Source organism: Vigna unguiculata, chromosome 9, assembly GCF_004118075.2.
Source record: "Vigna unguiculata cultivar IT97K-499-35 chromosome 9, ASM411807v1, whole genome shotgun sequence".
NCBI lineage: Eukaryota > Viridiplantae > Streptophyta > Magnoliopsida > Fabales > Fabaceae > Vigna > Vigna unguiculata.
The window spans coordinates 29,385,936-29,397,993 of record NC_040287.1 but is presented as its reverse complement, the minus strand read 5'-3'; the positions used below and the strand labels follow the sequence as shown (position 1 = coordinate 29,397,993).

At 31.5% G+C, this 12,058-nt stretch overlaps 1 protein-coding gene across 1 annotated transcript; it reads left to right on the top strand.

The window, feature by feature from the left end:
- The first annotated feature begins 7,487 nt into the window (after nucleotides 1-7,487).
- LOC114164419 lies at nucleotides 7,488-11,812 on the top strand. Its single transcript, XM_028049089.1, has 3 exons — nucleotides 7,488-7,838; nucleotides 8,500-8,688; nucleotides 8,876-11,812. The coding sequence occupies exons 2-3, from the start codon at nucleotides 8,568-8,570 to the stop codon at nucleotides 11,542-11,544; spliced, it is 2,790 nt and encodes a 929-aa protein (XP_027904890.1). The 5' UTR covers nucleotides 7,488-7,838; nucleotides 8,500-8,567; the 3' UTR covers nucleotides 11,545-11,812.
- The last annotated feature ends 246 nt before the right edge of the window (nucleotides 11,813-12,058 follow it).

Genomic DNA, 12,058 nt, shown 5'->3' with positions numbered 1-12,058 from the left:
TTTGTTAAATTTGCAAATGTTAATGAAAAAAGTTGATAAAATTAAAAAATATTTTAAAAACATTATAAAAAAAACAAGGATCCAAGTTTAAAAATATTACAAATGTCTCTTTACTTAATTTCTTTAAATTGTAATTAATATTTTTGTATGCAGTAATCAACAAAGGATAAAAATTAAATTAATAATAATTGAAATTTAGCATATGTCTTTCATATTTTGAATCTCAATCTATGTTGGATGGTGATACCTAAGATCGACATTAAGTTTTTATATCATAGAAGATAAAATGTCTTTATACAATTGTGGTGATAAAATTACACTTATGAAATGAGTTAGAAAATAAAATAATTATATAAAAAAATCATAAAAACAATAATTTACATCATAAAAATAAAGAACAAAAAAAATATTAAAAGAGAGTACAAATGATTAAATATGTGTTTTAGAAATAATTTGACATATTATTTAGTGAGATCATACAAAAGAAAATAAATGTATAATTAAAAGCGTGATCAGATGAAAAGTACTTTGAAAATCTAAGAAAAAAAAATTCAGATATGAAGTAGTCGAACTTGTTAATAGATAATGATCAAAGAAAATTAAAAAAAAAAACAAGTTTTCTATATTACCTACTAAATGAAAGGTTTATGCGATTGAACAATTGAAATTGAGAATTAAATATTTTTAGGTGAAAAAAAATAAATAAAAATATTAAAAATGAGTAAAAATATTCAAATGCGAGACATAAAAATATTTCAATAACTACAATTAATAATACACTATTCTAACATATATGTACAAATGTTATGGTAAGAGATACCAGGGAAATTACCTTGGAAGGGTGAGTGGATTTCATCAACATAAAATAAGTCAAACCATTATAAGAGAGAGGAAAAAGTGTATAACGGAAGAAAAAGAAGAGTTGTAAAACTAAAAAGTAAGATTATATATATATATATATATATATATAATCCAATAGTCTTATATCGCTTAGAAGTTAAGGTTAATCGCAGTTTAAATACTCCATCTTCCAAGGAAGAGTTTAAATACTTTTTCATCCTTTCACCCTTCAAAATGTTTTTTAAGGATAAAACCATGGAACTCCACGTTCTAAAGTGGAAAATACCTTGGAACACATTGGTTGATCCTAACAATACCTCGGGAACACATGGTTGGAACATTGGTGTCATATGTGGGGATGCATAAGCCTAGTACCTACATCCTTCTATTTTAATAAATAATCAAAATATATCTTTTTGGAAGACATGAGTACTCGAGTAATCATCCACTTAGTTTAGTAATTAATGCCTTTTGTTTTGTTCAAAATATTTTCAAAATTTAATATATTATCACTCATTCCTTTAAACCCTAACCTTACGGGGAAGTGTGTTAAAATTGTTGAGCGTAAAATATCATGATCCTTTGATTTAGTCTGAATACACATATTTTTGTTTTAAAGTTGGATCTTTATGTTTTATTAAAAGATTAAAGATAAAATATATATTTTAAAAATATTAAAATAAAATATATATTTTTAACATGGAAGTTATATTAGTAAAATTAATTTTATTTTTTATATAATAATTTTGTATATAAACTATAATACATGTAGCATAATATTTTTTATTTTTTAAAATATAAATTTTATTTCATAAAATAATCATTGAATGGATATATAGGTGAATTGAATTTAAACACGTTTAAATTGTGAATGAAAAATGAAAATGATTCATTAATAAAACCTATTTTTAAAGCTACCTCATAAAACTTGTGAATAAGTTTGATTTAGTAACTACGTTTATGACGTGTTTCTTTTTGGTATTAAAACTTTTGTGGTATGCTGAAGTGGTCATAAAAAAAACATACACATTTATGGAAAGAGAATAAACTCAGAAGTCTCCATGACTTAAATGGGATTGGACTTTGTCATGGTGTATTCATCTCAACTCCAGTTCATCAATCTTCTGTAGCCATTATCAGGTCCTTTCACTTCTGACCACTAATAAAAAATTAAATGTCAATAACATTACCCTGGTTCCCAAAAAAAAAACATTATCTTCGTGAAATGTTCACATCACTTTTATCAGTTATAAATATAAATATTAATGTAATTTATCTAAAAATCAAATAAGTAATATTTCATTGAAACACGGGATATTGATTAATTTGATTTTTTTAAAAGATTAAAATTGCAAGCAGCATGGATAGAGTAAAAATGCAACTTATAATGTTAGTTTATCCATATTATATATTCATTATTTTTTTTATTTTAATTTTAAATTTATATATACGACAACAAACATAAATTTATATATCCTATCATCTTAAAATTATTCTTTTCTCTCTCTTACTTTTCTTTAAGATTTTATCTACTTGGTTATTTGAAGATCAGATATGTCATAGGACTTTTGGCATTGAAGATTACAACAGATCTTCAACCAATATTTTTGGATGGCAAAATATTGGTTGAATTACTTTTTTTAGTTCATTTTTGTGTTCAAAAATATCAAGTTGGTCATCTATTTTTTTAGTCTCAATCTGATTCTGATTTTTAAAAAATTGATGTATTTTGGTCATTTCCTTAAATTTCTTAAAGAGGTGCAAGGATTTGTCATCAAAATTGACATTAGGATTATGTCGATTACACCAACAAAAAACCGTCTTTAATTTTGATAAAAAAAAACCTTGACCTGATTGAAAAAAATTAATGAAAAAAAACCAAATTGCATCTTTTTTTCAAAATTCGTAGCCAAATTCAAATTAAAAAAAAAATTAGAGGACAAACTTGATATTTTTGAACAAAAATATGAACCAAAAAAGTAATTCCAAAATTTTTATATAAACTAGTAAAAACATTGTATTTCCTTTTTTATGATAATAAAAAATACTAAAATTATAATTATTGTTATTATTATAATTATAAAATTAAATACAAATATTTTTTATAATTTTACTATAATTAATTTCATTAATAATGATTAAGTTTAAGAAAACAGTCAAATCCAAAAAATGGTTAAATTGAACAAATGATCACTTAAAAGATAATAATAATAAAATATATTTTTATTTAAAAAAATATTTAAAAGATAAAATTGAAAAATAAATGTGTACAACAAACAAAGGATTTCCTTTAGATATAGATATAGATGTATAAATAAATTTTAAAATATCAAATTATATAAAATATATTAAATTTTTAAAAAATAAAAAAATTGTTGGGGGGGGGGGGGGTGGTGGTGGTGGAAGCGTCATGGACCCCCTTTGTCATATAAAAGGTCCGCCAATGACTATAATCTTATCCTATCGCTTTCTTGAAGAAAGTAAGTTTATCTTTTGTCATTTTTTTTGGGTCTTAAAAAATCTATTGCATGTGGAATGTTATAGGCTTGTGTGTAGCGTTAAGGGTTTAAGATGTATCCTGTTGTAGATAGAGCAACCTATGTGAGGTAGAGTTAGTGGAGCTTGTGAGAGTTCAACTTGTGTGGAACACCCTTTGAGTTTAGGAGCGTCTATCCAGGTAAGAGAAGTTAGTGTTATTGTACGTATGTTCATGATTTGATTGAATAAAATGAATTGTAGATTAGTGATGTATCAGGATGATTGAATTGTCTCTAATCATAGTTTAAAGTTGACTAGAATTATGTTATGTATCCTCAATTATATGTGTATTGGTGAGATTGAAGTGATTATGTGTTGGTTGGTTGGTGAAGTATTAAATTAATACATGAGTTTATTGTATGATGCATGAATATATTTCTTGATGTATCAAACTGGATAATTGAAGCTTCTTGAGCAGGTAGAACAACTTGTGTGAGGTAGAGTTTGTGGAGCTTGTGAGAGTTGAACTTGTGCGGAACACCCTTTGAGTTTATGAGCGTCTATCATGGTAAGAGAAGCTAGTTTTGTTGTACGTATGTTTGTGCTTTGATTGAATAAATTGAATTGTAGAGTAATGATGTGTTGGGATGAATAAATTATCTCTAAGATTAGTTGAAAATTGACTGGAACTATGTTATGTATCCTCAATTATATGTGTATTGGTTAGATTGAAGTAGTTTTGTCTTGGTTGGTTGGTGAAATATTGAATTAATGCATGAGTTTTATGATGCATGAATCTACTTTTTCATGTATCAAACTAGATAATTGAAGTTTCATGAGCATAACTAGAGTCAAACTATACCTATTTGATGTAAGAAAAGATTTCATTGGCACAGAAAGATTCATTTGGCTAATCTGATTCATATTGGTAGCGTTTTGAAATCTGCAATGGTGTTGGGTTGTATCTTAGAACCACTAGGCACCACTTGGTAAATCAATTCTAGTTAGAACTAGAGGCGTTAGAAGTTGGGCGACACCCTAGAATCGCTAGACACCACTTGGAAAATTTATTCCATTGAGCACTAATGGCTAGAGCATTGGGTATTAGATGCCTGACATTGAGCCTTAGTTCATTGCGCTAAGTGTTATTTTGGAAATCTAAAGCTTTGGTTTTTATGAAAAGGTGTTTCATATGCCATTTCTTTAATGGATGAGAGTGGAAGCAATGAAATGATGGTGATTTTGTGTGTGAATGTTAGGTCGAATAATGATTGGACTTTTATGATATAAAAATATTGGTTTGAATTGTTGTATCTTAGTTATAGATGAATATATTTTATGAATGAGAAATGGAAACATGGGATTCCAATGAAAAATGGTGATGTGAGGTGGAATAAGGCTTGGACTTAAATTTCAAAAGTTTATTGGTAAAATATGTGATGATATTAGTATCATTTTGTTAATTGTATAAATGTGGTTAATTCTAAGGAGAATTACCACATTTTCAAATGTTAGGGTATGTATTGAGTGAGAGTCTAGATTGTGAAGTCATCGTAAATCTACTAAACTCATGGACTTATATAGAGAATGAAGTTTAAGTGGTCAAAGTTGAAGGAGATTCACGATCTATGAGATCAATATGAAATAGTTTTATGATAGAAGGAATTAACCTTGTCATGGGGATCATGTTGGGAGAGGCCAAGGCCTTTAATAACAAATAGGTCAGGAGGTGCTAGGTCTTTAATTTCATTTCAATTTTGCGGTATTCCATGAGAGATGCAAAAGTTTAAGCATATTCAACTCAATGCATGTTATTCTGGAAATTAGGTTTAGAATACGTGTGTGTGTGTGTGTGTTTAAATTTTTAGAATGATAAATTTATTTTAAAAGTGTGACATAAAAAATTAGTAAATTTTTATTATATGAACAAGTGATGGTAACATCTATAAAATCTATAACATAATTCAACGTATTATTTTAACCTATATCATAAAGTTTAAAACAAGTATTATCGTCTTTCATGTGCTACTTTTTCATTTGTTCCTATTAGAGATGACAAATGTATCTACACTCGTGGGTTTTTGCAAATAAAATCTGTTATGCATAATAAGTGGATACTTCAAACGGGTACCCATGGATAATGAGTAGAGGGTAATTTAATACCCGCTTATAGATAGGTCGAGAGCGGGTATCATATTATCATACTTGTGTGAATCCATTATTAGTAAAAAATTAAAATTTAATTTATATTTAATTTAATTTTCTTTATATCTTTTTTTGGCAATTTTATTTAGATTTCTTTTTCTTAAAAAATTTATAAATAATTTTTGTTTAATATTTGTGAAAGACCCGTGAGTATTTATGAAATGGGTATTCGACGGATAATGAGACAGGTAACGAGTCAGAGTTTCTGTTATGGGATGGGTAATGAGTTAGATTTTTTGTTATGGACCGAGTAACAAGTAGGCACTATTTGTGTCCGATCTGACCTATTATCATCCCAAATTCGTATATGTACTCATGTATACAATATAATCATAGCAAGTCATTACAAAAACAACATATATAAGGACAAATTATTGAAAATAAATTTCTAATATAAGAAAATGATATATCAAAGGAACAACTTTATTAACAATTCAGTTTAATCAAATACAAATATACAAAAACTACACGGATCACACATGGATCTATACATAAAAGGATATTTAAAAAATGAAATATCAACCAACACCTTCTAAAAAACTCGTATTAAAGTATGTTCCATAAGAAACTAATATTCGATCCAAACTAGTACTTAAATTTAGAAGTGAATATAATAAATGGATGAGGGTAAGTTCATTACAACCTAAGTATGTACATCAACACATGTCATTGTGTGTAAGAACTTCCATTTCTCCTTCTCACTACATGATATCTTAGTGATTTAGATTATCAATGAAGTATGGAGATGTTTGTTGGAACATAAGTGTCAATACCTACTACACAACTCAAACAATAGTTAATACACATCCTATATGTATAATCCCAAATTCATACAATTTTCATCAATCTTACTAAGCATTTGTCATATGATATAACTAATTTAAAAAAAATTACAAATAAATCAAATATAAGAATAAATATTCATTTTGGATTAATAAAACAAACATAGCCAATTAGTTTATATATATATATATATATATATATATATATATATATATATATATTCTGAAATTAGAAGAGGGCGAATAATATAGTGTAAATATTTTGAAAAAATATATGATGCAAAGGTTGAATGATAAATTCAACAAAATTAAATTCTTAAAAAAGGTCTTATGGATACATTAATGCTCATTTAAATATTGACCAATTCCTTGATTGCTGTATGATAATTAGATTGAGCTGGAGCTCATACTGAAGGGAAGAAAAGGGAATTGCAGTGAATTGAAATGTTCCACTTGAATAATTCAACCTTTTTTTCTACAAAAAGAAGAAAGAAAAAATGGGGTAATTGTATAATAAGTGAAGCTTTGATTACGATGAAGAACACCTAAGAGGATGACATCATATATGCATCCTTATGCAAGTTGACTAATTCCAAAACTCTATTTTCTTATCTACCCTCTCTCCTAATTTACTACTTTATAATACTAATTATTACAATTTAAGATTCATCATTACTTTCATTAACAAAAAATAAAATGATTTATTATTAATTCACAAGACTGTGTTGGTAGGAACCATCGTCCTCCCAAGTCAAGTCACATGACCAGAAAACGGCCATGATGTATGTTATATTCCAAAACATACATTTTTATTAATAAAAAAACACTTTTTACAATGAACTAAAATATAATATTCAGGTAAATGCATAAACTTAAAATATATTTAACTATAAAAATTATTATCCAATCTAACCTAAAGTTATTATCCACCCTTGGCGAAAAAGATGATACACTAAATAAAAAGACAATACAATGAATGTGAAAAATGAAACATTAAAGAATGTGGTAGTGTTCCACAAGGTGGGACCCATACATGGTGGCGCGTAATCCGACGTGTTAACGAGGTTGTCGGATTCATTACCACACAAAACACGGCCATAATCAAACACAAGAAAACACCAAAATTCAAACCCAACAAATACGAAAAAAAAAAGTAAAGAGTTTGTGGGATTTGGTCAGAGTTGACTACAAAGCCTTCTAGACCCGAAATCAAAGACTCTTTGCTGCATTTCCACACACCAAAGACAACAACATAACAATGACTCACTGCCCCTTCTCTTTCAAATCCTTCTTTTCGTTTTAACTTTGCGCCAAAGAAATCGCTGCAATTCTTCACAACTTTCCCTACAACTTCCTCTGCTCTTTCCTTTCATTTTTCTCTCTGCAACAATCTTCGTTACCCTCTATAACCCTTTGGCCCTTTCTTCTTTTTCAACTTTCTCATGTCCATTTCCTTGCTTCAATTTTCTATTTTTTCACCTGCAGCCACCTTTCCCGTCTAACCTGCAAACCATGGCTGCCACAACTAACTAGGTACCTTCATCTCTCATCGATTTTTTCATCACATTGTTTCTCACGTGCACACGTTACAAATGTTTTTTTCATTTCAGAGGACTTTGTTTCTCTGAATGTAAAAATTTCAATTATGTGGTATTTTTATACTTTTTCATTGCCTGCAATGTTGGTTGCTCTTATTTATTTATTAAACTCAGAATATGTTTTGAGGTTGTTTAGAGATTAAAACATTTGATTGGATGTGTGTTGCTGTTTGTCTGTGAAGATTGAACTTCGTTTTATGTGTATGTTTGTCGTTTGTCCATCTCTAGCAGCATACTTGTTTGTTGCTTATTCGCAAAGGTTTTAAAATAGGAGAAAAATGAGAATATGGATTTAACCCGTGAAGCACGTTCCACCTGTTTTGCCATGATTTTCTGATTCTAGAAAATGTTCCTTTTAAAGGGCATTTTCTTCTTTTGGAAAATCTGTGTTGGTCTGTGTTATAGTGTGTATAAGTGTCAAATTCAATTAGCCGTGAAGACCACGTTTGTCCCAAATTTGGAATGTGGAGGACAAGTTTTTATCATAAAGTTATATCGTTTCCTGCATCTTGCAATTTCTCCTTTTCCATAACTAACTGAGAAATTGTATTGCAATGATCCAACCTAAACTTTATTTATTTGTTATTTGTGTGCAGACAGTGTTGGAAATTTGATCTTTGACGGCCGAACGTTTGAACTGTAATCAATTACATATCTGAGCCAAATGTCTGGTGGGTTAGTTCCTGCAGTTCGGGTGGTTAGATGCCCTAAATGTCGGTTACTTCTTCAAGAGCCTGCAGGATGTGATTTGTACAAGTGTGGTGAATGTGGCACTACTCTTCAAGGTGAAATTTTATTCTTTGTATTCCAATCTTGATTGATTGATGTACTTGGTCTTATTTATGTTTAACTCTATGACCCGAATCATGCTGCTTTAAATTCAATTTTTTAAATGGGGTGCTAATTCTATTCTATCCACTCTACATCTTATAGATCTGAATTGCTTAAATCCTTTTATTTCTCTCCATACAGCTAAGAAACGATCAAGTGCGAATGTGAGCTTACAATCCAGTACACAAGAAACCATTGCAGCTCCTAGAAAGCTTCTGGTTCCTTCTCGGGAATGTAGTTTGAAGCAAAAAGCAACTTCTTCTGCAGATTGTCATGTGGGTGGAAATAGTGGAAGGGGTCAACTTGTTCCGTTTATTTTATCAGATGAAGAACAAGAAACTGAGTCGGATATCTATAATTTGTCACACAGAAGGCATAGAATGACCAGCAAAGGTTGTTCAACTTCAAATAAGACCAATCACTCTGAGATTGAGGAGGTGAATGAAGGAATGTTGGTAGAAGAATTGAAAGAGGAGTTTGTTTGTGCACTGGATGAAGATGGCTATAATGATAGATCAGCTTCAACTCTGAAAGGGGTAACAGCTGAAAAGAAAAATACTCAAGTTGACTTGGTAAAAGAGCTCGTTTCTGGGTCAGATGGAGAAAATGCCAACAAAGTCAAATCAGTTGTAGTAGGTGCCATCCCTGAAGTGGAAATTTCTGAAAGTGTTGATTCAGAAGGAGATGAAGAGTTGAATGGTGGAAACTTGTCATCAGAGGTAGCAGAAGAGGAGTTTAGTTCTGCATTGGAAGAAGATACCACTAATTACAAATCAGCTCCAGTTGGTGAAAACCTTGAACTGAAAATCACTGAAAGCAATAGAGCAGAAGAGTTAAATGATGGAAAATTTTTTGAGGAAGCAGAACATGCACGGGATGAAGAAGATTCCAATAACAATCCATCAGTTATAGACGGTGCAAAACCTGAAGTGGGCACCACAGAAAGTGCTTCTACTACTATAAGGTCAAGTACAGAGGAGGAAAACAGTCTATACGTTACGCCTGATAAACTTGAAGGTCCACCTGCTAATATAGTATCCACTCAGAAACAGAAGACGCAAGCTCAAAAAGATGTTCAGCGTGGCTTTGACCGTGTAAGGTCTGTGAACACAACAGATACCACTGAATTAATTGATCACAGTTCAGAGCTTAGTGATATTCATGTTGGAAAATTGTCCAAGTCCCCAACTGCTAGAAGCTCTCATGCTTATGATGGCAGCCTCTCTTCTTATGAAGCAATGGATGAGAGGTCACATATCCAACATTCAGGTTCGTTTGACAACACTCACACCATTGCTAATGATGTTTCTGAGGGAAGGAACAGAAAGGGTAAAGGTCTTGCTAAAAACTTGCTCTATGGAGACTTCGGAACTCAACGTCAATCACATTTGTCCAATGCGAAGCACCATGCCAAGAGAGATGGCTGGGGGAACCAAAACAAAGTGGTTGAGGAGACTACAAGAAATGGTCATCGACGCTGGAAGAGCACAAAGAGAGACGAGTTTCCTCCCAAAATTCCCTTTCACCGAAGTGGTTCTCGTTCTTACTATGAAAGCGGAAACTCATCAAACCATATGCATGATGAGATCCACCGCAGCTCGAGCTTTCTTTCACATGAATCCTTTGAGGAAACTGACCAAGAGAAAATGAAACTGTTGAGCATGATTCATAAGTTGCAGGATAAACTGAACAGGACTCGCTACACGAGTGGAGAAGATAATGGAAGACTGTCCAAGGGTGTTTTTTACAAGGGAAATCGTATTTCTGCATACCATACCCATGACTTTGATGAGGGGAGAAGGTTTTCTCATGGCTTGGATTACCCTTTGTGTAATGGAAGATGTAGTCATGGAGTCAACTGGCACCAAAGGCATAATAAATCCTCACGGATACCTTATTCAGCTGAGGCAACAAGCAGTGCACTCAATGTTGATCATTCTTGCTGCCATTGTCGTTCCCAAGAGAGGCACTTTTCAGCAGATATCTCACCACATGGTCTTTTCCAGCATGAAAGGCTACAGAGGTCCTGTGGAGGCCGAGATTGTTGCTCTTTTTCTCATCACTCCTATCCTTCAAGTCCACAATGGTTCACAGCTTCTAAACTAGCACCAATGTACGGACGTGAAACAAAATCTGATGATCAGAGGCGTAGGGTTCCTGAGTTAAGTAGATATGTAAGGGAGAAAAGGAACTTGGTAGCTAAGAGACATCACAGGCCAGTGGCAGGTGGAGCTCCTTTTGTCACTTGTCATAAATGCTTAAACCTGTTGCAGATACCTGCAGATTTTCTCCTTTTCAAAAGGGCATGTCATGAGCTGAAATGTGGTGAATGTTCAGAGGTGCTAAAGTTTTCACTTCATGGAAGCCACATAGATTTATTTTCATCAAATAATGCTAATGGCCCTCCATCAAGCGACCTAAACGACCCAAGCCAGTTGATTAGTAGCAGCAGTCTTCCTTCAGCATCTCATGCAAACTATTACCGTTATTCGCCTGCAGAGGCCATTTCATATTATGATGATTATGGTCTTTCTATCTCTAAAAGCTACTCCTCCGAAGGAGAGCCTGTTTCTTTGGCACATTCTCATCACTTGCATGGTATATTTGAGCCTTCAACTGAGAAGGAGAACGTTGCTCCAAGATATTCTAGTGCAAGGAAGAGTTTGGTGGAGACAGATGAATCAGCTATCTTTCCTAGGAAATTGGCATCAGAAATGCGGGCAAGGCCACCACAAAAAAGTTCATCACTTCATCTACTGATGGGATATTCTTCACCAAGCCAAGTAATAAGAGGTTCTGACTTATGTTGAATAAGGTGCTCACGGTTGAGAAAATCATTAAAGAGAATTAAAATGTTTGTTGAAGCTGGTAGGATCAGGAATGGGGGAGTTCTGTCAGAATTTGAGATGTAATAAGGCATTCGCATGAAGACTTGAAGTGATTTTCTTTTTCTTCCTGACTTTTTTTTTTTTTTGTATCAGAAGCAATTTATCTCCATTATTCAATTTTTGTATACAATGTCTGTAACATGTACTCTGTTTATAATAATCGTAATGTAATGATTTTGGTGTATAAAAAGTTCAGTATCTGTATTTTAAGCTCTTCTAGCAGGATGTTTAGAGTACCGCTACATTTGAAATCACCTTTTATACCAACGATTAAATGAATAATGTATAAATATAGTCTTACAACTTTGCTATTTTGAGATCTTGGATTAAAGATTATTGGTTTTGTGTAAACTCTCATTATATATATTTTTACATCTTGTATATAAAAAATCAGATTTTAAAAGGAAAAGGTATAGATTTTTTTCTTTTTTAATTT

What these genes read in the sequence shown, in the direction of transcription:
- LOC114164419 (XM_028049089.1), top strand. Translation starts at nt 8,568, where the DNA reads ATGTCTGGTGGGTTAGTTCCTGCAGTTCGGGTGGTTAGATGCCCTAAA. An exon ending in ATGTGGCACTACTCTTCAAG is followed by an intron (nt 8,689 to 8,875) that starts GTGAAATTTTAT and finishes CTCTCCATACAG; the next exon opens with CTAAGAAACGATCAAGTGCG.